The 25,898-nt window shown below is 42.6% G+C and overlaps 1 protein-coding gene across 3 annotated transcripts in view; it reads right to left on the bottom strand.

Annotated features, from left to right (window-relative positions):
• Positions 1-1,613: 1,613 nt before the first annotated feature.
• The window catches only part of LOC139377307 (glypican-5-like), a 220,497-nt gene continuing 196,212 nt past the window's right edge, over positions 1,614-25,898 (bottom strand). For 2 of the 3 annotated variants that reach the window (XM_071120326.1, XM_071120327.1), the window contains one exon: positions 2,525-2,732. In XM_071120326.1, the coding sequence (XP_070976427.1) occupies positions 2,554-2,732 (179 nt within the window). In that variant the 3' untranslated portion in view covers positions 2,525-2,553. Of the gene's footprint in view, positions 2,733-25,898 lie in introns of all 3 variants that reach the window. The other variant, XM_071120325.1, reaches the window with a different exon arrangement.

Here is a 25,898-nt window from a genome sequence, read left to right as displayed (position 1 = left end):
CGTTGTTGCTTTTTTTATTCTGATAGCTAGCTGTGCTGTTGGTTGCTCATGTTAAGGCCCAGAATTCTAATCTAGAACATCCTTTGATCACATTGTCAAAACAGAAATAAAGTGATTGATTGGGTTATAGAAAAGAGAGTGATAGGCAGAGCGAGAGAGATTCAGGATACTATGGCATTAAGTACCAGGTTGTTAAAAGCATTAAGAAGTAACATAATGTCACAATGTAATACAGTATAATATTACAAGTTACTAACGTAACAAAACAACGATAACTATCGTGGCTATGCATGCAAATGCGCAATTCAAAGAGCAAATCACACACAAAATTGGACAAAATTAGAAACAATAGTAAATCAACAACGTACAAACAGGCTTTGACCAATGATTTCTGGTGAAAAAAGTTGTTAACACTTCATATAGCAAGCAATATAAAAAAGATGCTTGTACATTCCTGCTATAGTCGTTATACAAAATACATACTCTGATATTATTGCATTGCTTTTCGTACAATAGGGTGACAAGCACAGTTCATCCATTCAACTCTATCGATTAAGGGCTTCTGTTGGGAGAGTTTAATATATCGATATCTAAATATACTCAGTTAAATCAGTCAATCTATATACAGGACATACCACACACACCTCGTTTGATGAACGTGTGTGTTTGTGTGTCCTTCTCTACCTATGAAATCCATACATTCTAGGGCTGCATCCACATGCAGTGCCTTCAGAAAGTATTCATACCCCTTGACTTATTCCACATTTTGTTGTTACAACCTGAATTCAAAATGGACTAAATCATATGTATTTCTCACCTATCTACCCACAATGCCCCATAATGACAAAGTGAAAACATGGTTTAGATATTTTTTGCACATACATTGAAAATGAAATACAGAAATATCTAATTTACATAAGTATTCACAGCCGAGTCAATACATGTTAGAATCAACTTTGGCAGCGTTCACAGCTGTGTGTCTCTCAGAGTGTCTGTTGGAAATCAGACGGAACCAGGTTTTCCTCTAGGATTATGCCGGTGCTTAGCTCTATTCCGTTTCTTAAATTTGTTTTAAATGACTTGTCCTTGCCGATGACAAGCACACCAATAACATGATGCAGCCACCACCATGATGGAAAATATGAAGAGTGGTACTCAGTGGTGTGTGGTGTCGGATTTGCCCTAAACCCAACACTGTGTATTCAGGACTAAAGTTTTACTTCAGTGCCTTATTGAAAACAGGATGTATGTTTTGGAATATTTATATTCTGTAAAGGCTTCCTTCTTTTCACTCTGTTATTTAGATTAGTATTGTGGAGTAACTACAATGTTGTTTATCCATCCTCAGTTTTCTCAAAGGGATATTCAATGTCTGCTTTTTTTGGCATCTACCAATAGGTGCCCTTCATTGCGAGGCATTGGAAACCTCCCTGGTCTTTGTGTTTGAATCTGTGTTTGAAATTCGCTGCTCGACTGAGAGTCATTCAGAAATCATGTTAAACCCTATTATTGTCTATGCAACTTATTATGTGACTTGTTAAGCAAATGTTTACTCCTGAACTTATTTAGGCTTGCCATAACAAAAAGGTTTGAATACTTATTGACTCAAGACATTTCAGCTTTTAATTTTTTATTAATTTGTAAAAATGTCTAAAAACATCATTCCACTTTGACATTATAGGGTATTGCGTGTAGGCCAGTGACACAACATCTCAATTTAATCAACTTTAAATTCAGGCTGTAACACAACAAAACGTGTAAAAGTAGAGAGGTGTGAATACTTTCTGAAGGCACTTGTATGATCATTAGAGCGTATCCAATCAGCTATGCTGGCCTGATAAAAGGTGGTTGTTTTATTAATCTAGCACGCATTCCTTAAATGTATTCAAATAAACAGTTGAGAGTTTTAAAATTAAGTGAACTCTGCCCAATGACTTTAAACCCCAGGACAGGATTGGCTAGAGAGGCAAAGTGTCTACAGAGGCAAGTTCTGTAGCTGACCACATAGAAACCAGCAGCAGAAAGGTTACAGGTTACAGTGTGTGTGTGTGTGTGTGTGTGTGTGTGTGTGTGTGTGTGTGTGTGTGTGTGTGTGTGTGTGTGTGTGTAAAGGGTGCCAGCGTGTCTTTTGTGTGTGTGTGTGTGTGTGCATGCTTGCCTGTGTTAGTGTTTGTGTGTGCAAGCATGAGCATGAGTGTGTGTTGTATATTGAGGCCCAGAAGTCCTGCGTGGTAGTCCGTCCTCTGATAGAGATATGAGTGCATTGTTAAAGCAGAGAGCAATAGAGCTGTGGAGGGAGGCTAGTGCCTGGACACAGACACTCCAGTCCACAGCATACACACAGGAGGCAGCAGGCAGAGGACCAGAACAATCTGCCTGTGTATGAGTGTGTGTGTGTGTGTGAGGAGCTTGTTCACACACACGTCTCTATGGGGCAACACAATCCCTTTCCGCCCCCACAAATGTCCTTTTCCACACTGCCTCCCCCCCCACAGACTAGTCTGTACTGTGTGTGTAGAGGGGCCAGGCCAGTAGGGGCATTATGCTGTGGTTTCAGAGCAGGCGCCACTGTAGAGCCAGAGTGGCCAGGAGCAAGGTGAGGGCCATGGGTAGAGACAGGCAGGCAGGGGGGCACCCTGCACCTCTCACCCTCACCACCGGGGGAGCACGACCTCCTGAGTTACTGCCTACAGCCTTGTCATTGTTGGACCCCCCTGGTCGACCATCAGTGACTGGAGGAGAGAGGGAGGGAAAGGGAGAGGAAGAGAGGGACAGAGAGAGGACAAGATAAGTCAAGGTAAGACATACACAGTTGTTTTTAACTTTGTCAATCACCAGCTGTCATTCCTAACCTTAGTTGAATGGAAGTGTAATGAGTAATTGAAATGTACTGTAGGCCTCTATGCAACCACACACACCTATACAAACACACTGTACATAACCCCATCCCTCCCCCCAACTCCACCACACACACTGATTGAGGGGTGACTAGCTGTCTAATCTCCAGCACCTAATGATGGACAGCCCTCAGAATGTCATTACTGCCAATCACAGATAAATCAGCCTGATTTTTTTTTGGGGGGGGGGAGGGGGCAGACCAGCCACCGAGTCCATCCTGGTCTCACACGCGCACACACACACACACACACACACACACACACACACACACACACACACACACACACACACACGTTCCACTTTCCTGCTGACATCAGCTCATTGTGAGCCAAAGCTGTCTAAATGAAGAGTTCTCTCTCTCAAATGCCCTAATCCCTCACTTCCTTTATTTTCCTTTCAGTAACACTTCCCCTCTTCCTCTCAATGTTTGACCTTTCTCAACGTCTCTCACCTCTCACCTTTCCTTTTATCCCCGTCTCCATCTCATGTCTTTACATCCCTCTCCTGATCGCTCCTTTCTATCCTCACGTCACGGAAAACAAAAAGGCGGGGTATGAGAGATCGATGTGCGGGAACCCTGACGAAACTACGTCGGCGAGTACCGCACCCTCCGTTCTAACGGCAAACGTACAATCAGTGGAGAACAAACTGGACGAGCTTCGTTTGTGAATATCCTATCAACGGGACCTGAAGAACTGTCCTGTTTCACAGACTTGCGGCTGAACAAGGACATGGATAATATACTGTACATCTAGCTGGTTTTTCTATGCATCGGCAGGAAAGAACGGCAGCGTCAGGTAAGTTCAAAGGGAGGAGGTGTGTGTCTCTTTGTTAACCACAGCCGGTGCGCAATCTCTAATGTCTAGAGGTTCTGCTCGCCTGAGTTAGAATACCTCATGATAAGCTGTAGACCATACTATTTACCAAGAGAGTTTCCATCTATATTTTCGTGGCTGTATATTTACCACCACAAACTGATGCTGGCACTAAAACTGCACTAAACGAGCTGTATAGGCCTTTAAGAAAACAAGAAAATGCTCATCCAGAGGTGGCGCTCCTAGTGGCCGGTGAATTTAATACAGGAAAACTGAAATCCGTCTTTGCTCATTTCTACCAGCATGTCACGTGTGCAACTAAAGGCAAGAAAACTCTAGATCACCTTTACTCCACACACAGAATCACATACAAAGCTCTCCCTCGCCCTCCATTTGGAAATTCTGACCATAACTCTATCCTTCTAATTCCTCCTTACAAGCGAAAACAGGAAGTACTAATGATGCGTTCAATGCAGAAGTGGTCCAATGAAGTGGCTGCTAAGCTACAGGACTGTTTCGCTAGCGCAGACCGGAATATGTTCCCGGGATTCATCAGATGGCATTGAGGAGTTTACCACATCAGTAACCAGCTTTATTAAAACTTCTTGTAACTAGGGGGCAGTATTTTCATTTTTGGAAAAATAACGTTCCCAATGTAAACGGGCTATTTTGTCAGGACAAGATGCTAGAATATGCATATAATTGACAGCTTAGGATAGAAAACACTCTAAAGTTTCCAAAACTGTAAAAATATTGTCTGTGAGTATAACAGAACTGATATTGCAGGCGGAAGCCTGAGAAAAATCCAATCCAGAAGTGACTCATGTTTTGAAAGCTCTGCGTTCCAATGCGTCCCTATTGAGCAGTGAATGGGCTATCAACCAGATTCCTTTTTCTACGTATTCCCCAAGGTGTCTACAGCATTTTGACGTAGTTTTACGCATATATGTTGAAGAATGAGCGTAAGTGACTATATTGCATAAGTGGTCACCTGATGGCTCTCAGAGTGATTATTGCGTAAAATACAGAGGTAGCCATTTCTCCACCCGGTCCTACTGAAAAGCCAATTGTGGATATATTATCAAATAGATATTTTAAAAACGCCTTGAGGATTGATTATAAACAACGTTTGCCATGTTTCTGTCGATATTATGGAGCTAATTTGGAATATTTTGTTCAAAGACTCCAGCCCTAAAAATTGTCAGACTCCAACCACCCAAGTCATAGACTGTTCTCTCTGCTACCGCACGGCAACGGTACTGATGCACCAAGTCTGGAACCAACTGGACCCTGAACATCTTCTATTCCAAAGCCAAAAGACTGCTAAATAGTTAGTTAAACCAAATAGCTACCCGGGCTATATGCATTGAACCTTTTTGCACTAACTTGTTTCTCGTCACATACCTCTGCTGCTACTGTTTATTGTCAGTCACTTTATTCCTAATTAAATCTACATATCTACCTCAATTACCTCATACCCCTGCATATCATCTCAGTACTGGTACACAGCCAAGTTATCGTTACTCATTGTGTGTTTATTATTACTTTTATTAGTACGTGTTTCACTTTTCTATTATTGCTCTATTTTTAGTTCTTGACGGCAATTTCCGGTCAATTTCTCAGCCAAACGTGAAGAACAAACAGAGCTATTTCGCCTACAAAAATAATATTTTTGGAACAAAGGAACATTTGCTATCTAACTGGGAGTCTCGTGAGTGAAAACATCTGAAGCTCATCAAAGGTAAAAGATTTAATTTGATTGCTTTTCTGATTTTCGTGACCAGATTGCCTGCTGCTAGCTAGGCAGAATGCTATGCTAGGCTATCGATAAACGTACACAAATGCTTGTCTTGCTTTGTCTGTAAAGCATATTTTCAAAATCTGAGCTGACAGGGTGATTAACAAAAGGCTAAGCTGTGTTTCAATATATTTCACTTGTGATTTCATGAATCTGAATATTTTCTAGTAATATTTATGTCCGTTGCATTATGCTAAATAGTGTCAGATGATGATTACGCTCCCGGACCCGGGATGGGTAGTATCAAGAGGTTTGAGCACATTGACACTAATCCGGCCACTTATAAGAAATCCCGCTACGCCCTCCAATGAACCATCAAACAGGCAAAGCGTCAATACAGGATTAAGATTGAATCCTACTACACTCGCAAACAATCACGAATTACAAAGGGAATACCAGCCGTAAGATGCCCAGGGACATGAGCCTACCAGACGAGCTAAATACCTTCTATGCTGTCATCGAGGCAAGCAACACAGAACCCTGCATGATAGCACCAGCTGTTCTGGACAACTGTGTGATCTCGCTCTCTGTCGCCGATGTGAATAAGAATTTTAAACAGGTTAACACTCACAAGGCCGCAGGGTCAAACGGACTACCAGGATGCATACTCAGAACATGCACTGACCAGCTGACAAGTGTCTTCACTGACATTTTCAAACTCTCCCTGAACCAGCCTACATGTTTCAAGCAGACCACCATAGTCCCAAGAACGCCAAGGTAGCCTGTCTAAATAACTATCGCCCCATAGCACTCACATCTTTATCCATGAAATGCTTTGAAAGGATGGTCATCTCTCACATCAACACCATCATCCCACACACCCTGGACCCTGGAGCTGATTGTGAACTACAGGAAACGGAGGGCCAAGCAAGCACCCATTCACATTGACAGAGCTGTAGTGAAGCGGGTCGAGAGCTTCAAGTTTCTCTGTGTCCTCATCTCTAAGGATCTATCATGGCCCACTCACATAAACACAATCGTGAAGAGGGCACGACATCTCCTCTTCCCCATCAGGAGGTTGAAAAGATTTGGCATGAGCCCTCAGACCCTTAAAAAGTTATACAGCTGAACCATTAAGAGCATCTTGACTGGCTGCATCAGCACTTGGTATGGCAACTGCTTGGCATCCGATCGCAAGGCGTTACAGAGGGTAGAGTGTACAGCCCAGTACATCACTGGGACCAAGCAGTGACAGAGGAAGGCACTAAAAATGTTCAAAGACTCCAGCCCTAAAAATTGTCAGACTCCAAACACCCAAGTCATAGACTGTTCTCTCTGCTACCGCACGGCAGCAGTACTGATGCACCAAGTCTGGAACCAACTGGACCCTGAACATCTTCTATTCCAAAGCCAAAAGACTGCTAAATAGTTAGTTAAACCAAATAGCTACCTGGGCTATCTGCATTGAACCTTTTTGCACTAACGTGTTTGTCTCGTCACATACCTCTGCTGCTACTGTTTATTGTCAGTCACTTTATTCCTAATTAAATCTACATACAGTGCCTTGCGAAAGTATTCGGCCCCCTTGAACTTTGCAACCTTTTGAATAATTTTGCACGCCCAATTTTTCAGTTTTTGATTTGTTAAAAAAGTTTGAAATATCCAATAAAGGTCGTTCCACTTCATGATTGTGTCCCACTTGTTGTTGATTCTTCACAAAAAAATACAGTTTTATCTCTTTATGTTTGAAGCCTGAAATGTGGCAAAAGGTCGCAAAGTTCAAGGGGGCCGAATACTTTCGCAAGACACTGTATCTACCTCAATGACCTCATACCCCTGCATATCATCTCAGTACTGGTACACAGCCAAGTTATCGTTACTCATTGTGTGTTTATTATTACTTTTATTAGTACGTGTTTCACTTTTCTATTATTGCTCTATTTTTATTTCTCTCTGCATTGTTGGGAAGGGCCCATAAGTAAGCATTTGTTTACAAGGCGTGACAAATAAAATGTGATTTGATTTGAAATCCTTAGTATCAGTAGGTTATTTAGCATCTGTGCGTTATTTAAACCTTAGCATCTGTGGGTTATTTAAACCTTAGCATCTGTGAGTTATTTAAACATTAGCATCCGTATGTTTGTCACAGAAGCTGAGGGTTGGAGAGAAGAGGGAAATGAAGCTAAAGTGCCAATGGTTATTGTCCCCTTTGAACACAATAGACAAAGATCGACAAAGCCATCACTTATCCCCAATCAGACTGCTGTCGTTGTTTCTACTAGAATGAATGGGATGCATCTGGTTAGGAGACTGAAAGAGAAGACACTTCAAAATCAGCCATGGGCCTGAGCGTCTTAAGACACTACACATAAAGCTAACTACAAAGTTTTACACAATATTCCATCTTTCTTTTTTCTCATTTTCCTTCCTCTGTCTCTTCCGCTCCTCCTCTCTCACCACGCTCTCTCTTTCTCTCTACCCCTCTCTGTCCTCTATCGTTCTCTCTCTCATCATTTTGTATTGATGACGTAGTCTACACATTGATCCTATTCGTGTGCATGTGTGTGTGTACAGTAACAATCAAAGGTTAGGACACACCTACTCATTCAAGGGTTTTTCTTTATCTTGACTATTTCCTGCATTGTAGAATAATAGTGAATACATCAACACTATGAAATAACACAAATGGAATCATGTAGTAACCAAAAAATGGTTAAACAAATCAAAATATATTTTAGGTTCTTCAAAGTAGCTACCCTTTGCACACTCTTGGCATTCTCTCAACCAGCTTCACCTGGAATGCTTTTCAACAGTCTTGTAGGAGTTCCCACATATGCTGAGCACTTGTTGGCTACTTTTCCTTCACTATGCGGCCCAACTCATCCCAAACCATCTCAATTGGGTTGAGGTCCGGTGATTGTGGAGGTCAGGTCATCTGATGCAGCACTCCATCACTCTCCTTCTTGGTCAAATAGCCCTTACACAGCCTGGAGGCGTGTTGGGTCATTTTCCTGTTGAAAAATGAGTTATTGTCCCATGAACACAAGGAGTCATGTGGTTTTAATCTGATTGTCAAACAAATCACTTCAAAAAGTAGGTTATCACCAGAGAAAGCAGCGTCACTCTTTCTTACTGTATGTAGCCCATGTATCTGATGCTGTCTGGCCAAAAATAGTATGACATGCCATAATCTTTTTGGCCAGACAGCATCAGATACATTGGCTACACATACATGTCCTCTGCCTCAAAGACGATGTCAGAATAACCAAAGCATCTGTGTCTTCCCCTAGAGTCTAAGAGCCCGGGATGTGTTTCTACTAAGCTAACATATGGATTTTTTTTTAAAGATGGTAATTTCAAGGATCATTTAGCCATTTGTTTTAGGACCCCTGTAGGTATTACAAAAAACATACAACATGTATTTGATGAAACATTGAATTTGGCATTAGTGCCATTAGCCCATAGAAACGCATTGAATAACAGATTCACTACATGGAAAAACAGATATACTTCCTTTTGAGAAAATGTTGGACTGTTTTTGAGTGTTTTTTTTACTGTGGAATTACCCATACTTGGAAATGACCTATTCATGTCCATACATGTTTTGGCCCGGTACCAGGTTACCTTCAGATGAGTCCCATGACATTTTTGAGCCCAGACATTTTCATGAGAAGAACGATTTTTGGGATGTCTCCTGGTCTGACAAACACTGCTGTAGCTCGGCCACCTTCCACCGCAGATGAGGAAATCCGACATTGGCGAATGTGGTGGATTGAGATGCAGCCCATGCAAAAAAACCTCTCTACTAGCTTAAACTGACACATTTTAATGGGTATTTTAAAAAATTATTTATTATGCCTTGAGTGGGGTATGGGGAGGCCTCAAGCAGACATTTTTTTTAATATATTTTTTGTCCAGCTCATGAGGCCCCTTGATGATGTAAGTCCTAAGGCAATTGCCTCTTCTGCCTAATGGTAAGTCCACCAGCGAGTAACCACATTCCACTGGGAAATCAATTTGAGGTACAAGGTTATGGTTTAGCATACACATTTAGTGTGTTTATTTTTGTGTGTGTGCATACGTGTGTGTGTGCAACATCCAACCAGAGGAATAGAGTTAGCTGTACTACTGTGTATTCTGTGTGCAAACTTTTCCCATCTTTTCCATCAGAGGTGAGAGACCCCTCAATATACCCATTACTCTCACAGTGGAAATAACTGTTTCTCTCCTCCTCTCCCTTTCCTTTTTCTCTTTCAGAGCATTCATAATTTCATCCCTCTATATGAAACATGCTCAGGTCACTGCAAGGGCAGATTTATACCTGCAGAGCATTGCTAGTTTGCACACTCATGTGCAAACGTGATTGCACACACACACACATATGTACAATTCAAACAAACACACACACACACACACACACACACACACACACACACACACACACACACACACACACACACACACACACACACACACACACACACACACACACACACACACACACACACACACACACACACACACATTGCCTTCCCAGTCAAGTCATACAAGTAAGGGCATAGCCATGAACCCCAGTGCACAAAGAACCGTCTAAAGGTTAAAGTCTGGTCTGGTGCTGAAAACAGACAGACCTTTACTTCCTCTCTCTTTCTCCCTTCCTCTTTTGCTCCCTCTCTTCTTTTCCCTCTTCCTCTCTTTCATTCAGTCACCCTTGTCTCTCTTTCTCCACTTCTACCTCTCTCTCTCTTTCTCTATTTCCTGTTAATTCTTTCCTTCAGCTGAGCTCCACAACTAAAGCCTCTTAGGGGGCTTCTGTCTGAGAAAGGCTGAGGGAGGAAATTGTGAATTCCTCTTGAAGTAGTGGATGTTTGATTTGAGTTGCCAAACGCCGCTTCAGGAGAACATGTGTAGAATATGAGAGATACAACACATTAGTATCAAAAGGAGAAAAGTAAACTATAAAAACTTTGAGGTATAAGAGGTAATCATGAATGTGTTATGAGTTATTGTAACTTCAGGGATGAACATGTCAGGTGAAAGCTCAGTGAAAACAAGACAGACAATATTAATGCTATGGAGAAAGGGAGAAAGAGAGATAGGAAGTCAAGATAGCTAGAGGTAGTGTGTGGCTCAGTTGGTAGAGCATGATGCTTGCAACAACAGGGTTGTTGGTTCGATTCCCACAGGGGACCAGTATGTAAAAATTCAAAAATGTATCCACTCACTAAATCGCTCTGGATAAGAGTGTCTAAAATGACTAAAATGTTTTAAAAAAGGCTGAAATGTATTTTATATTGAATAACCTTGATGCTTTGGCAACACACATATTTTTATTTAACTAGGCAAGACAGTTAAGAACAAATTCTTATTTTCAATGATGGCCTAGGTTCAGGGGCAGAACAACAGATTTGTACCTTGTTAACTCAGGGGCTTGAACTTCCAACCTTCCGGTTGCTAGACCACTGCTCTAACCACTAGGCTACCCTGCCACCCACACATAGTGTGTGAAATGATTGCTTTGGCAACATAAGTATCTTTGTTATGCCAATAAAACATTTTAAATTAAATGTAATTGAAAGAGGGAGAGAGAGAGAGATGATAATGGTTATCTTAAGAGGCTAACAGATAGGGCAGGACTCAGCTGGCTCATCAGTCTCGCTCTAAAATCCTTCTAATGAGGATGGAGAGAGGGAGGAAGAGAGAGATAGCGGGAGAGAGGGGTGGTTTGAGAGAAGGAGTGGAGACCAGGACACCTTGCTAAGATTCAATCTGGCGTTTCAGCAGGGGGCTGAATAAATGCATCATCACTAGTGAGCCTCAAACAACAACCACCCCAACCGATACCATTATGGCTGTGTTTACACAGGCAGCTCAATTCTGATCTTTTTCCACTAATTGCTATTTTGACCAATCACATATCTTTTCACATCATATCTTTTTTAGAGCAGATCTGATTGGTCAAAGACCAATTTGTGAAAAAAATATCAGAATTGGACTGCCTGTGTAAACGCAGCCTAAGAGTACTGAGACATTATTAGGCTACGTTTACTCAGGCAGTCCAATTCAGATCTTTTGCCAATTATTTTCATATCTGATACCTACCTATCTGAGCTTTCCCCTCAAAATTTCAACAGCAAAAAACCATGGAATTTCCAGTTAATACCACCTCCATGTGAATCTGATTCCTGATACAAACCCGATCCCCCATATGCAACCTCTGTCTGGACACAGATTACATTTTTTTCCTCTGAAGTGTTTTTTATGCACATGACCTGCTGTTACCATGACAACCACCCAAAATCTAAAGGAACAGTGACAGGAAATGAGCATTGCATCTGTGTGCTACTGTACTTCAGAGGCTACATCAGTGTGACTGCGCAAACCTGATATGGTTCACATGTAAAACTGAGTGTGACGAACTTCAATTCCATGTTGTCTCCGTGCTGCTGAGGTGATTTTTACAACTTGGCTACATGCCAGACTTTGCGCTTTTGACTTTAAATAATCGTTTAATCAAACGTTTAATCAACATTTACCAAGGTCTTAGTTTTGTCCTTTCTCAACTTCTTGTCATTCAACTTTTTCACCCCAGACACTATATCTGGACATGGTTCTATGGGACCTCCAACAACCAAAAAAGGTAAGTAGTAACATTAACATTATGCCCTCTAATTGCAGTCGCTGTACTTATAACATAAAGGAGAACGATCGCCTTATGGTGAGGATAGCCGAGTTGCAAGCCTAACTTTAGACGCAATCGTTAGGCAAAGGGCAATTTAAGTGTAGGAAAGGATGATGATTCAGTGTCTCTGCCACCAGTAAGTATAGATAGTGCTAGTAATCCCTCGCACGGTCCCCGCAGCCAGACAACTTTCTCAAGGCTTCTGGAAAGAAATGCTGTTGGCATGCTCAACCGGTATCATTCAGCCAACAGAAACTTTCAACCGGTTTTCCCTACTAACCAACGAGTTGGAGCCAGAGGTGGAGCCTTCTCGGGTCTCTCCTCCACCCGTTACAGGGTCTGAGCCGCTGAAGCTTCCCACCATTAGCTCTGACAAATTGAAAACCCTGGTCATTGGCGACTCCATTACCCGCAATATTAGACTTTACAAAATAATCATCCAGCGATCTTACACTGTATACCAGGGTGCAGGGCTACCGACGTAAAGGCTAATCTGAAGATGGTGCTGGCTGAGGCTAAAACTGGCGAGTGTAGAGAGTATAGGGATATTGTTATCCACGTCGGCACCAACGATGTTAGGATGAAACAGTCAGAGGTCACCAAGCGCAACATAGCTTCAGCGTGTAAATTTGCCAGAAAGATGTGTCGGCATCGAGTAATTGTCTCTGGCCCCCTCCCAGTTAGGGGGAGTGATGAGCACTACAGCAGAGTCTCAACTCAATCGCTGGTTGAAAAGTGTTTTCTGCCCCTCCCAAAATATTGAATTTGGAGATAATTGGCCCTCTTTCTGGGACTCACACACAAACAGGACAAAGCCTGGCCTGCTGAGGAGTGACGGACTGCATCCTTGCTGGAGGGGTGCACTTATCTTATCTATCAACATAGACAGGGATCTAACTCCTCTAGCTCCACAATGAGATATGGTGCAGGCCAGGCAGCAGGCTGTTAGCCAGCTTGCCAGCTTAGTGGAGTCTGCCAATAGCACAGTCAGTGTAGTCAGCTTAGTTTTCCCCATTGAGACCGTGTCTGTGCCTTGATCTAGATCGAAAAAATCTAAAAATGGCGGTGTTCGCCTTAGCAATCTCACTGGAACAAAGACGACCTCCATCCATGTCATTTTTAAAAGAGACTGTGATAATGCCTCACAACTCAGAATAGGAATACTTAATATTAGAACCCTCACTGCCAAGGCTGTCATAGTCAATGAACTAAACACTGATCATAAACTTGATGTGATTGTCCTGAGTGAAACATGGCTTAATTAAGCCTGATGAATTTTTTGAGTTAAATGAGGCCTCTCCTCCTGGTTACATTATTGACCATATCACCTGCGCATCCTGCAAATCCAGAGGTGTTACACGTTTATTTGATAGCGAATGTCAATTTATGAAAAAAATAGTTGTTCGTCTTTTGAGGCTCTAGTCATGAACCTTTTACAGGCCTCCTTGGTCATATACAGCATTCCCTAAATTCCTAATCGGACTCACAGTTACCCGATAAATGTTTGTTTTGTTCGATAAAGTCCCTCGTAATATCCAAAAACCTCAGTTTTGTTTGTGCGTTATGTTCAGTAATCCACTGTTTCAGTAAACATCCAGTGAAATTGCAGAGTGTGAAACTCAAAAACACAGAAATTCTCATAATAAACATACATAAAAGATACAAGTGTTATACATCAGCTTAATAACTTCTTATGGTTGAAATCCCATTAACAGGATCGATTTGACAACAGCCAGTAAAAGTGCAGGGCGCCAAATTCAAAACAACAGAAATCTCACAATTAAAATTCCTCAAACATTTTACACCATTTTAAATATAAACTTGTTGTTAATCCCACCACAGTGTCCGATTTCAAAAAGGCTTTACGACGAAAGCACTCCATATGATTATGTTAGGTCTGCACCTAGTCACAGAAAAACACAGCCATTTTTCCAGCCAAAGAGAGGAGTTACAAAAAGCAGAAATATAGATACAATTAATCACTAACCTTTGATGATCTTCATCAGGTGACACTCATAGGACTTCATGTTTTGTTCGATAAAGTTCATATTTATATCCAAAACTCTCAGTTTACATTGGCGCGTTACGTTCTGTAATGTTTTGCTTCCAAAACATCTGGTGATTTTGCAGAGAGCCACATCAATTTACAGAAATACTCATAATAAACATTGATAAAAGATACAACTGTTATGCATGGAACTTTAGATAAACTTCTCCTTTATGCAACTGCTGTGTCAGATTTCGGAAAAGCTTTACCGAAAAAGCACAGCATGCAATAATCTGAGTATAGCGATCCGCCATGTTGTGGAGTCAACAAAGTCAGAAATAGCATTATAAATATTCACTTACCTTTGATGATCTTCATCAGAATGCACTCCCAGGAATCCCAGTTCCACAATAAATGTTTGATTTGTTCGATAAAGTCCATAATTTATGTCCAAATACCTCCTTTTTGTTTGCGCGTTTAGTACACGATCCAAACTCACGACGCGCGGGCAAGTCCAGGCGAAAGTTCAGAAGAAAAGTCATATTACAGTTCGTAGAAACATGTTAAACGAAGTACAGAATTAATCTTTAGGATGTTTTTATCATAAATCTTCAATAATGTTCCAACCGGAGAATTCCTTTGTCTGTAGAAATGCAATGGAACGCAAGCTAACTCTTACATGAGCGCGCATGATCAGCTCATGCCCCTCTGGCAGACCTCTGACTCATTCAGCTCCCATTCCCCCCTCCTTCACAGTAGAAGCATTAAACAAGATTCTAAAGACTGTTGACATCTAGTGGAAGCCCTAGGAAGTGCAATATGACCCCATAGACTGTATATTCGTTAGGCAATGACGTGAAAAACTACAAACCTAAGATTTCCCACTTCCTGGTTGGATTTTTTCTCAGTTTTTTGCCTGCCATATGAGTTCTGTTATACTCACAGACATAATTCAAACAGTTTTAGAAACTTCAGAGTGTTTTCTATCGAAATATACGAATAATATGCATATATTAGCAACTGGGCCTGAGTAGCAGGCAGTTTACTCTTGGCACCTTATTAATCCAAGCTACTCAATACTGCCCCCAGCCATAAGAAGTTAAAAGTGTTGCGATCAGACCCTTTTTTTCAATTTTCTCTTAAAATGACATAATCTAACTGCCTGTAGCTCAGGACCTGAAGCAAGGATATGCATATTTTTGATACCATTTGAAAGGAAACACTTTGAAGTTTGTGGAAATGTGAACTTAATGTAGGAGAATATAACACATTAGATCTGGTAAAAGATAATACAAAACAAAAAAGCATGCGTTTTCTATTTTAATCATCTTTGAAATGCAAGGCCATAATATAATATCAATGCATTACCGTCATAACATCAACATTATAACATCAATGCATGACAATACAAGTAAACATATCTGTTGGAAGCAGATGGTTAACAGCGCTTTTGTGCTACGTTGTATCGGATTAGAATCCTTAGAACGCTGTGAAGGGATATACAGCGTCATTCTAGGTATACATGCTATTGGGGGGAAAAGAGAAAGAGGCTGTGGTGTCATCTGTCCAGAGATGGTGTGGTAGTCCCAGGAGATCTGTCATCCTCCCAGGACAGTCGCACAGAGCTCAATGTCAGGGGTGATGGGGCTGGGAGGACTGTGTGTGTGTGTATGTGTGTGGAGGATGGGTGGTGGCAGTGTTCATTTGGCACCAGGCGTAGAGGAGAGGGTACAATGCTAGTTTGTCAGCAGGTGTCTCAGGGCCTCAAGGCTAGAGGCATCAAACACTTACTGTTCTTGTCCAAACCAACCTATAGGCACTGACAGACTTGTGAGCGCACACACACACACACACACACACACACACACACACACACACACACACACACACACACTGAGTTCCGCCACTACTCCTGACAGGTGACAAAACACCTACCAATAGGAACAGATACATTGAATACATGCCTATTTACTTGGAATGGTAAGGTCTTTATGGATACATTGGCAAAATATTGTCAAAGGGCCAATTAGTAAAAACAAATATAATTGGGCTGCTTGTGTAAACTATCTAACAGAGGAGGCTGGTGGGAGTAGCTATACGAGGGTGGGCTCATTGTAATCCTTCTACAGCTCCTTTCACCAGCCTCCTCCGGTATCTAAAGCCTTTTGTGGAAGGTCACATTTCTAACTAAGGCCACATCTTCGCTTAATGGACAGGAAGGATGCTTCTCTTCTCCCCCACTTGAGTCCTCCACATCTGAATAATCTGAATCAGTACTCAAGGACACTACAGGGCCAAACTCCATTGAATGGGAATGACATCCATGAATGACATGGCACGGTATCCAAGAGGAATTCACATTAAAGAACATTCCAAAAACATAGAAGCTCAGAAGCTCTTCTGGGCCCCTATTCATAAAGTGTCTCAGAGTAGGAGTGCTGATCTAGGATCAGTTTCGCTTTATAGATCAAAATGAATATGATTGCATGGACAGGGATCCTGGATCACCACTCCTATTACTTACTCTAAGAGGCCCTGAACCTGGGTGAACAGATAGCTAGCTAGTTCCAGTCCTAGAGGATGACAGTACTGTAGTTCCAGTCCTAGAGGATGACAGTACTGTAGTTCCAGTCCTAGAGGATGACAGTACTGTACTGCAGTTCCAGTCCTAGAGGATGACAGTACAGTACTGTAGTTCCAGTCCTAGAGGATGGCAGTACTGTACTGCAGTTCCAGTCCTAGAGGATGGCTGTACTGTACTGTAGTTCCAGTCCTAGAGGATGACAGTACAGTACTGTAGTTCCAGTCCTAGAGGATGACAGTACTGCACTGTAGTGCCAGTCCTAGAGGATGACAGTACTGTACTGTAGTTCCAGTCCTAGAGGATGACAGTACTGTAGTGCCAGTCCTAGAGGATGACAGTACTGTACTGTAGTTCCAGTCCTAGAGGATGACAGTACTGTAGTTCCAGTCCTAGAGGATGGCAATACTGTACTGCAGTTCCAGTCCTAGAGGATGACAGTACAGTACTGTAGTTCCAGTCCTAGAGGATGGCAGTACTGTACTGCAGTTCCAGTCCTAGAGGATGACAGTACTGTACTGTAGTTCCAGACCTAGAGGATGACAGTACAGTACTGTAGTTCCAGTCCTAGAGGATGACAGTACTGTACTGCAGTTCCAGTCCTAGAGGATGGCAGTACTGTACTGTAGTTCCAGTCCTAGAAGATGACTGTGTTGTAGTTCCAATCCTAGAGGATGACAGTACTGTAGTTACAGTCCTAGAAGATAACAGTACTGTAGTTACAGTCCTAGAAGATAACAGTACTGTAGTTCCAGTCCTAGAGGATGACAGTACTGCACTGTAGTGCCAGTCCTAGAGGATGACAGTACTGTACTGTAGTTCCAGTCCTAGAGGATGACAGTACTGTAGTTCCAGTCCTAGAGGATGACAGTACTGTAGTTCCAGTCCTAGAGGATGACAGTATTGTAGTTCCAGTCCTAGAGGATGACAGTACTGTACTGTAGTTCCAGACCTAGAGGATGACAGTATTGTAGTTCCAGTCCTAGAGGATGACAGTACTGTACTGTAGTTCCAGACCTAGAGGATGACAGTACTGTACTGTAGTGCCAGTCCTAGAGGATGACAGTATTGTAGTTCCAGTCCTAGAAGATGACAGTACTGTACTGTAGTTCCAGTCCTAGAGGATGACAGTACTGTACTGTAGTTCCAGTCCTGGAGGATGACAGTACTGTACTGTAGTGCCAGTCCTAGAGGATGACAGTATTGTAGTTCCAGTCCTAGAGGATGACAGTACTGTACTGTAGTTCAGGGAGGTGTTTGATCGTTCCCAGCCCTCCCTGTTTCATAATAAACTAGAATTATCACGTCGCTGCTTCTACAGACGTGCTGACAGACACACTGGCAGAAAAACACTGGATGATACAAACATAGTGTGTTATCCCCAGGCTGCGTAGAGGAGTCTCAGCGCACGCACGCACACACACACACACACACACACACACACACACACACACACACACACACACACACACACACACACACACACACACACACACACACACACACACACACACACACACACACACACACACACACACACAGCATCAGCAGCAGGTATAATGATGGTGCAGGATTAAGGACAAGGCAGGACAGAGATAAAAGAGCTTTAAGGAAATAAGCACAGGTTCATCTAGGAAGATGTGGAGGCAGGCAGGCAAACAGTGGTTGACAATCTCCATGATGAGAGTGTCTCTGTGAACACCACCCGCCAGGCTGCTGCTGCAAGACGGAGAAGCTGTGCTGAATCAGCGCTTTCTGCTCAGCTCAGCCAGCACACCTCCATATGTTTACTTAGACACACATAGTCAGAGAGCACGCGCACACACACACACACTCTGGCGCATTACATATACTAAGGTGTGCACCGTTAAGCGCACAACACCAATGCACACACTGATTATGTGTTGTGTATGCTTACAGACACACACAAACACAGGCTTCACACACACCAGGGTTTCTGTAAGCAGGCAATTAGGCCTGTTGATGCCAAAATGACCAGGAGAAAAACAATTTCATTGTTAAATAATTGATTGAAATACCAAATCGATGGAAATACATTTGACGGTCATGCTTATCAGTCTATAGGTTAATTTGCATAATTCAATGGAATTAAATTGGCCTGTGTATTTTCTCAACTGGTAACTGAAGTGCACCTCCCATTCACAATTCAAGTACAGGCAACAGGCTGTCAGCGCATCACCCACCACTTTACAAAGTGAGCCAGGGGCTTGATGCATTTTGAAAACATACTTAATTGGTTGAAACCCGAATGTTTTACTTCATATTGAGGCATGTCGTACCTTGCTTCAAAGTAGCCTATAGGTAAAATCCGACCATGGAAACGTGGAGGCAATTCTTTTATTAGAAAGACTTCATAGGCAGCACAGAAGTGTCAAGTTTGGGGAAGCTTACAATTTATCCAATCATTTCTACTGTTCTGCATGCAAGTCATCCCTTTCATATGCACATTTTCATGGAACAGTTTCATTTCAATAATAACGGTTTAGTTTCTCAAAATCATTTTCACGTGATTAATCATTAAAATCTTACATTTAAATTGAAATGCGCCACATGGACACATTGATACACCGTGATCCATTGGCGGCTAAAGAAATTAGCGCATGGAACTCATAGCCTATAGGCCAATGCAGCAGTAAGCCTATAACTTCCATTGCTCTTTCACACCAAGGATTGGTGGTTATCGAGGGGCCGAGTGTTGAAAAGATGTTTTAAATACTGTAGCTTACTGAGAGGAACTAAAGTTTTAATATGTTATCATTCGCAATGGATGTAAAGAAAGAAAACACTTTCCTACATTTCCGAGTAGCAGGACAAGTACTTCTAACAAGGGTTCTTCTAAGATCCTCAAATATCTTTGAGGTGGGGTTCATCGAGGAACCTCCTTAATTGGTGGTGGTTCTTGCAGGAACCTAACTGCCCAACTGAAACATTTGGATTTGAAAGGACAGCAGGTGCAGGCACTTAACTGAAAAATGTAAATATCTACTCAATTTAAGATAAGGTTTGTCCCTTATATGATCTAAGTTTATATTGTTTTATGATGATACCATCTATCTTTTCATATTTTCATTGAAGAGGTAAGGGAAGAGGATGGTACATGTGATCTGCATAACATACCAATACCAATTGACATAACTTTGCATGCCTCCTCGTCTGTATACCTGCAGACACAGAAGTGAGCAGTTCAGTCATCTGCACACCATGCAGCTAGCCTTCAACATATTCTTATAGCCTACATATTCTTACCTCTTTGTTGATTGATATCCATTTAATTGTGTCCATTTTCAGTTGTAGAAAGTTTTGTACAAATATGAAAAGATAGATGGTATCATCATAAAACAATATCAATTTAGAGCATAACAAGGGACAAACCTTACCTTAAATTGAGTAGATATTTACATTTTTCAGTTAAGTGCCTGCACCTGCTGTCCTTTCAAATTCAAATGTTTCAGTTGGGCAGTTAGAAAGAACCACCACCAATTAAGGAGGTTCCTCGATGAACCCCACCGCCTATGAGGTTCTTGGAAGACCTTTTTGGGGGCAATGTTCAGTGCCAAGAACACTAAGGTTCTTCGAAGATATTTGAGGATCTTAGCCCTAATGTTTAGAGTGTACGAGCTTGTGATTTGAAACAATCCACAGCTATGATTTTTTTAGAAGCTAATGATCCTCGATTCCTCTGTGGCTAAGTTATGCTTTCTGGCCAAGTACTTTGAATGATTTTGTATAGAATTGGAAAATGTATTTCCAATTGCTTCCCTATTGGACCCACCGCTATGCCATTTCTCCTGTTCTATTGGTTTTACATCAACTTTCTTTCGTTGTCCAGAAGCCAAAGGCACTATCCTAGTCATATTAGCAACTCATCCTAGTTGTTGTTAGATTCCCCCTCTTTCTAAATGTCTAGGTTTTCATCTCTGTCACGTATGGAACCGTTCCCACGCATATTGTTTAAAATGGTGTTTTCCAGGTGCACTGTTTAAAATTGTGTTTTCCAGGTGCACTGTTTAAAATGGTGTTTCCCCGCAAATTACATTTTGGCAACATTTTATTGGCTGTATTTTACATGAGTTTCATGTTCTGTTCATGTTCTGTTAATCTAAACGTGATTTATGTCATTCTGACCACCGTTGGTCGGTCTGGTAAATTTCTCAAAAGGCCAGTAAATGTAAATCTTCCCGGTCACGTTGTCTGGGGCCACCTTTTCCTAACGGAAACCCTAACATTCACATACATTCACATACATTCACATGCAACACACACACACACACACACACACACACACACACACACACAAGGGCATAGGAGCACACAGAGGCACACACACACACCGTTTTGGGATGCCATGCAGTCTACTGTGAGGCATGTGTGTGTGTGTGGCTCAGTGTGCTGTCAGAGAGGTGAGAAACTGATCCAGTTTTGTCCCTGGCAGCAGAAAGCCTACCACAGCACCACGCTGCTAATACACCAATCAATAGCTATTACATTCCCTGTTACATGCCTCCTCTGCCCTGGTCGGGGCAAACTATCACACACACAGAGAGGCACACACACACACCTCGGTGGCTACACCTGCCTGCCTTGCTGTGGGCTAATTGCACAGACAGGGGCACTCATATCACAACTCAAGCGCTGCTTCACAATCTATAAGGCAAAAATAAGCATTTTTCCCAAGTTGCATGAATGTTCTGTTCAACAGATTGCACATTGATAAAGCTTGTGTAAGAAGACGGTTGTTTTGTCTCTTCCTCTACCAGTACTTCAGCCCTTATGTGATGTGTCAGGTTGATTTCCTGGGCAGTTTTCTCTCTGTGTTGGCTCTGTGTTCTGCAGTGTGTTGTTTGGGATAGCAGAGTGCTGCAGCCATCGAGAAGTGTCTGTGTGTGTGTGTGTGTGTGTGTGTGTGTGTGTGTGTTGTTTGAGATGGCAGAGTGCTGGTAATTCCTGACCCTCCCCTGCTGCTGTACACTACGGACTTCATTACAGGCCTAATTAACATCTAGTGAACCCTGAGCCCTGTGATTTCATAGCAGATAGGATTACCCTATCTAAGGATTACACACACACACACACACACACACACACACACATATATATATATATATATATATATATATATAGGTGCAGGGGTTTCAAGGATGAATGCATACACACACGGATGGACGTATTCATTCACATACATACGTGCAAAGGCTCTCACAAACACACACACACTGCTCCGCGTATCACATCAGGGATAATACTGGTAAATGATAATACTACATACAGCTGTACTACAGTAATACAGATATTACAGTAATACAGATATTACAGAAATACAGGCAACAGATGGAGGAGAAAAAAGGAGAAGAGATGTAGGCTAGAAAGAGAAAGATAAGGACTCCTCTCTTCCCCCACTCAGCCTCTGCTCCTCTCTCTACTAATCTACTCAGATCTACCCTCTTCTCTACTACTCTCCTCCTCTCTCCTCTCTTTCTCTCATCCATCTCCACACTCCTCTCTTTCTCATTCTTCTCTTCTCTCCTTTTACCCTTTCTCTCCTCCATCGCTCCTTCCTCTCTCCTGCCTCTCTCCTCCCTCTCTCCTGCATCTCTCCTGCCTCTCTCCTGCCTCTCTCCTCCCCCTCTCCTGCCTGTCTCCTGCCTGTCTCCTGCCTCTCTCCTCGCTCTCTCCTGCCTCTCTCCTTCCTCTCTCCTCCCTCTCTCCTGCCTCTCTCCTGCATCTCTCCTTCCTCTCTCCTGCATCTCTCCAGCCTCTCTGCTGCCACTCTCGTCGCTCTCTCCTGCCACTCTCCTTCCTCTCTCCTCCCTCTCTCCTGCCTCTCTCCTCCCTCTCTCCTTTCACACCTCCTCTCTCCTTTCGCTCCTCAGTTATTGCAGCGTCAGGTTCTTATTCTCATTGCAAAAGGAACAGTGACTGAAGGGGTCGGATCAAATTCTATATTCCATCTGCTCATCAGAACAAGTCCCTGGGTTACAGTATACTGTACCACTGTACTATACCACACACACAGACACACACAGTACTCTCAGTATAGCTAACTAGGCTTGATTCAAATGCATGAAACACAATGTATGTAGAATGCTTCTCAGAGTTTTCTGATGAACAGCCATGGGGCATATCCAATCAAAATCATAGGACCAGGAGGTTTTCCTGACTATATAACCTGACCAGAAAACACTCAGGAACCTAGTTACTGTATGTATGGCCCTGGGCATGTGTGTGTGTGTGTGTGTGTGTGTGTGATGTCGATTAGTTGATGCAGTTTGTTTCATTAACTAGATCAGTAGTGGCATTGTGAGTCACACAGCATCTATAATGGCCCGATGCTATTCTCATGATCACTACATTACCCATGTCACATCGGAGAGAAATAATGGAAATTATACATTGGGCTGTCATGGCAGAACGCATTGCAGACCATATAGAAGATGCCAAACGTAATCATTCCAATCTTCCCAAAGGAGAGGCAAAGTGCTGTGAAGATCAGTTGCTTTGATAATCTGTTTGACATGGGAGTTACACTGAGTGTACATATTAAACTGGTTCCATTGCAAGAATAGCAATGTTGATTCTGCAAGAAAGGCAGGTTCAATTTGCATATTGTATTGTTATGGGACGATTTATTGTGTAATATAGCCTATTATGATGATGTCATCATTGATTAGGCCCTTCTTCAGGCTATAGAATGTACAGTATATGCCACTGCAACCAGGCCTATGATTTGATGTGTGTGTCTGTGTGTTACTGTTTTTGCATGGACCACAACCAAGCTAAGTCACATGTTTTGTGTGTGTTAGTCTCGCTCTCTCTTACTCTGTTTGCATGGCCCTCAACCAACATTAGCCATGACGACACAATGACACACAGCAAAACAGATCAGTAATTCTTTAATGAGCCCTCTCTCCCTTACCCTCGGGGGCGAACAAGGCTAGCGCGTCCGTCCCATTACGTATCGGTCCGTGCGTCCGTGCAGCATATCGGTTATTAACTCTAATAACCGGGGAGGGACTGCTGCATGGCTAGTCCTCTGAAGGGGCTATTCATTTGGCTAGCTAATTAGCCTGTTAGCCTCTGAAGGACCCTCAGTGTCACATTAGGCCTAATGTATCCACCAGGAACAGAGAGAACAGAAAGGCACTCTCCTTGTGTGTGTGTGTGTGTGTGTGTGCGCGCTGGCACTCTATGCCTGCCCCAAGACCAATCTCTTCCAATATTTCTGTGTGCCTCTGTCTTTCTTGAGGATTAGAGAAGCAGAGATGAGTTTTTTTGTTGTTTCTGTGGAAACCTTCAAAGACAGCCTTTCCTGGACATGTAATACTTTTGCGAGAGCAATACATCTTGAAATTGTTCTAATGAAATGCAGACTGGAATACCTTCGGGGAAGGTAGAGTTGGAATGTAGGCGATACAAACTTTGATTGCCTTGTTTCTATGGCTGTTGAAAGCTGTGTTATTTGTTTGTCGTGCAGTAGAGTTTCTGTGACTAGAAGTCATCATTTCTATGACTTCAGGAGAAGTCATCAAAACAAAAGAATGAGAAGGAGGAGAAGGATGAGAGAGGAGAAGAAGTCCGGTTATCCATCTGTGTGTCGGCAGAGAAGGAAATGCATGAATAAACTGCTTCCTTTGATCGGGGCAGAGGGGGCATGTGAGAAAAAGTGATGCGTGTAGCTGTGAAAGTTAAATTCTCCTGTTCTAGCAAACACCATCTGTCAGGAATAGTGGCAGAACTCAGTGTGTGTGTGTGTGTGTGTGGACTGTGGACTGTGAGAGACTCGGTGTGTGTGTGTGTGTGAATGAATGTGTGTAACCCTCAGTGTGTGTGTATGTGTATGTGTGGACGTGTTCACTATTCTTCTGGGGACCAGAAGTCCCAGCAAGAACAGTAAACAAACAAAAATTGGACCAACTGGGGACATTTTGTTAGTCCCCACGAGGTCAAATGCTATTTTTACGGGGTTTAGGGTTAAGGTTAGAATTAGAATTACGATATGGGTTAGGGTTAGGTTTAAGGTTAGGTTTTTGGGGGTTAAGGTTTGGGTGAAGGCTAAGGGTAACAGTACGGGTTAGGGGAAATAGGACTATAAATGGGACTGAATTGTGTCCCCCCACAAGGTTAGCTGTACAAGACTCTCTCTCTCTCTCTCTCTGTGTGTGTGTGTGTAGCAGCCTCAGAATCCCCCAGGGCAGCTGCTGTTAGGTAGTCTCTGTCTGTCTGTCCGCTTGACAGGGTAGATAATGACCGTTCTGCACTGTCAACCTCAACTACAGATGAACCCTAATCCTAAACCAGCACAGGACAGATAGTTGTAGACCTATAGAAATATCAATACACAGATAGATGGAACGATGCATTGTCTGTCTGTCTGCCGGTATGTATAAATAGCTTGATCTATTACACTATACTGTATATGAATGGAGGGATGAATGGATGAACAGATAGCAAGATGGATAGACATATTGTATATAGGAGTTCATTTAATGTATGGCTGTATTAGACTATACTGTTATGTCTGTATTAGACTATACTGTTATGGCTGTATTAGACTATACTGTTATGGATGGAGAAGATGATTGGATAGCAGATATATAACTAGATATTGTACATCACTGACAGTATTCAATTCAACCACCCTGCTGCTAGCACTGTGTGTGTTTCTCTTATGTATGAGTGATGGTGGCGTGAAGAACAGATTGATATATCCTCATGTCTTATCGTGGAAACAACTGGCGGTTCGGTCGAGCGTGACGCAGGAGCGTCAACTACAAAGAAGTGTGAGTGTGAGGATGGGGTCACAAGGGACACAGACACAGAGTTATTCATATCTGTAATGGTGTCTAGATGCCATTACAGGTCCCATGTGTATGTGCGGGCTCTTTGTATGATCATCCCTGAAGACTGGAGACAACCTCACCCATCCCGACCCCACCCAGCCCCAGAGCTAGCCAACCACCCCCAACTACAATACCCCAGAGCTAGCCAACCACCCCCACCTACTGTGCCCCAGAGCTAGCCAACCACCCCCACCTACTGTGCCCCAGAGATAGCCAACCACCCCCACCTACAGTACCCCACCCCAGAGCTAGCCAACCACCCAACCTACAGTGCCCCAGAGCTAGCCAACCACCCCCCACCTACAGTACCCCAGAGCAATCCAACCATCCCCACCTACA

This window comes from Oncorhynchus clarkii, chromosome 20 (assembly GCF_045791955.1).
Source record: "Oncorhynchus clarkii lewisi isolate Uvic-CL-2024 chromosome 20, UVic_Ocla_1.0, whole genome shotgun sequence".
Lineage (NCBI taxonomy): Eukaryota > Metazoa > Chordata > Actinopteri > Salmoniformes > Salmonidae > Oncorhynchus > Oncorhynchus clarkii.
Note: the sequence above shows the minus strand (reverse complement) of the source record. Positions and strands in the feature narration are given on the sequence as shown.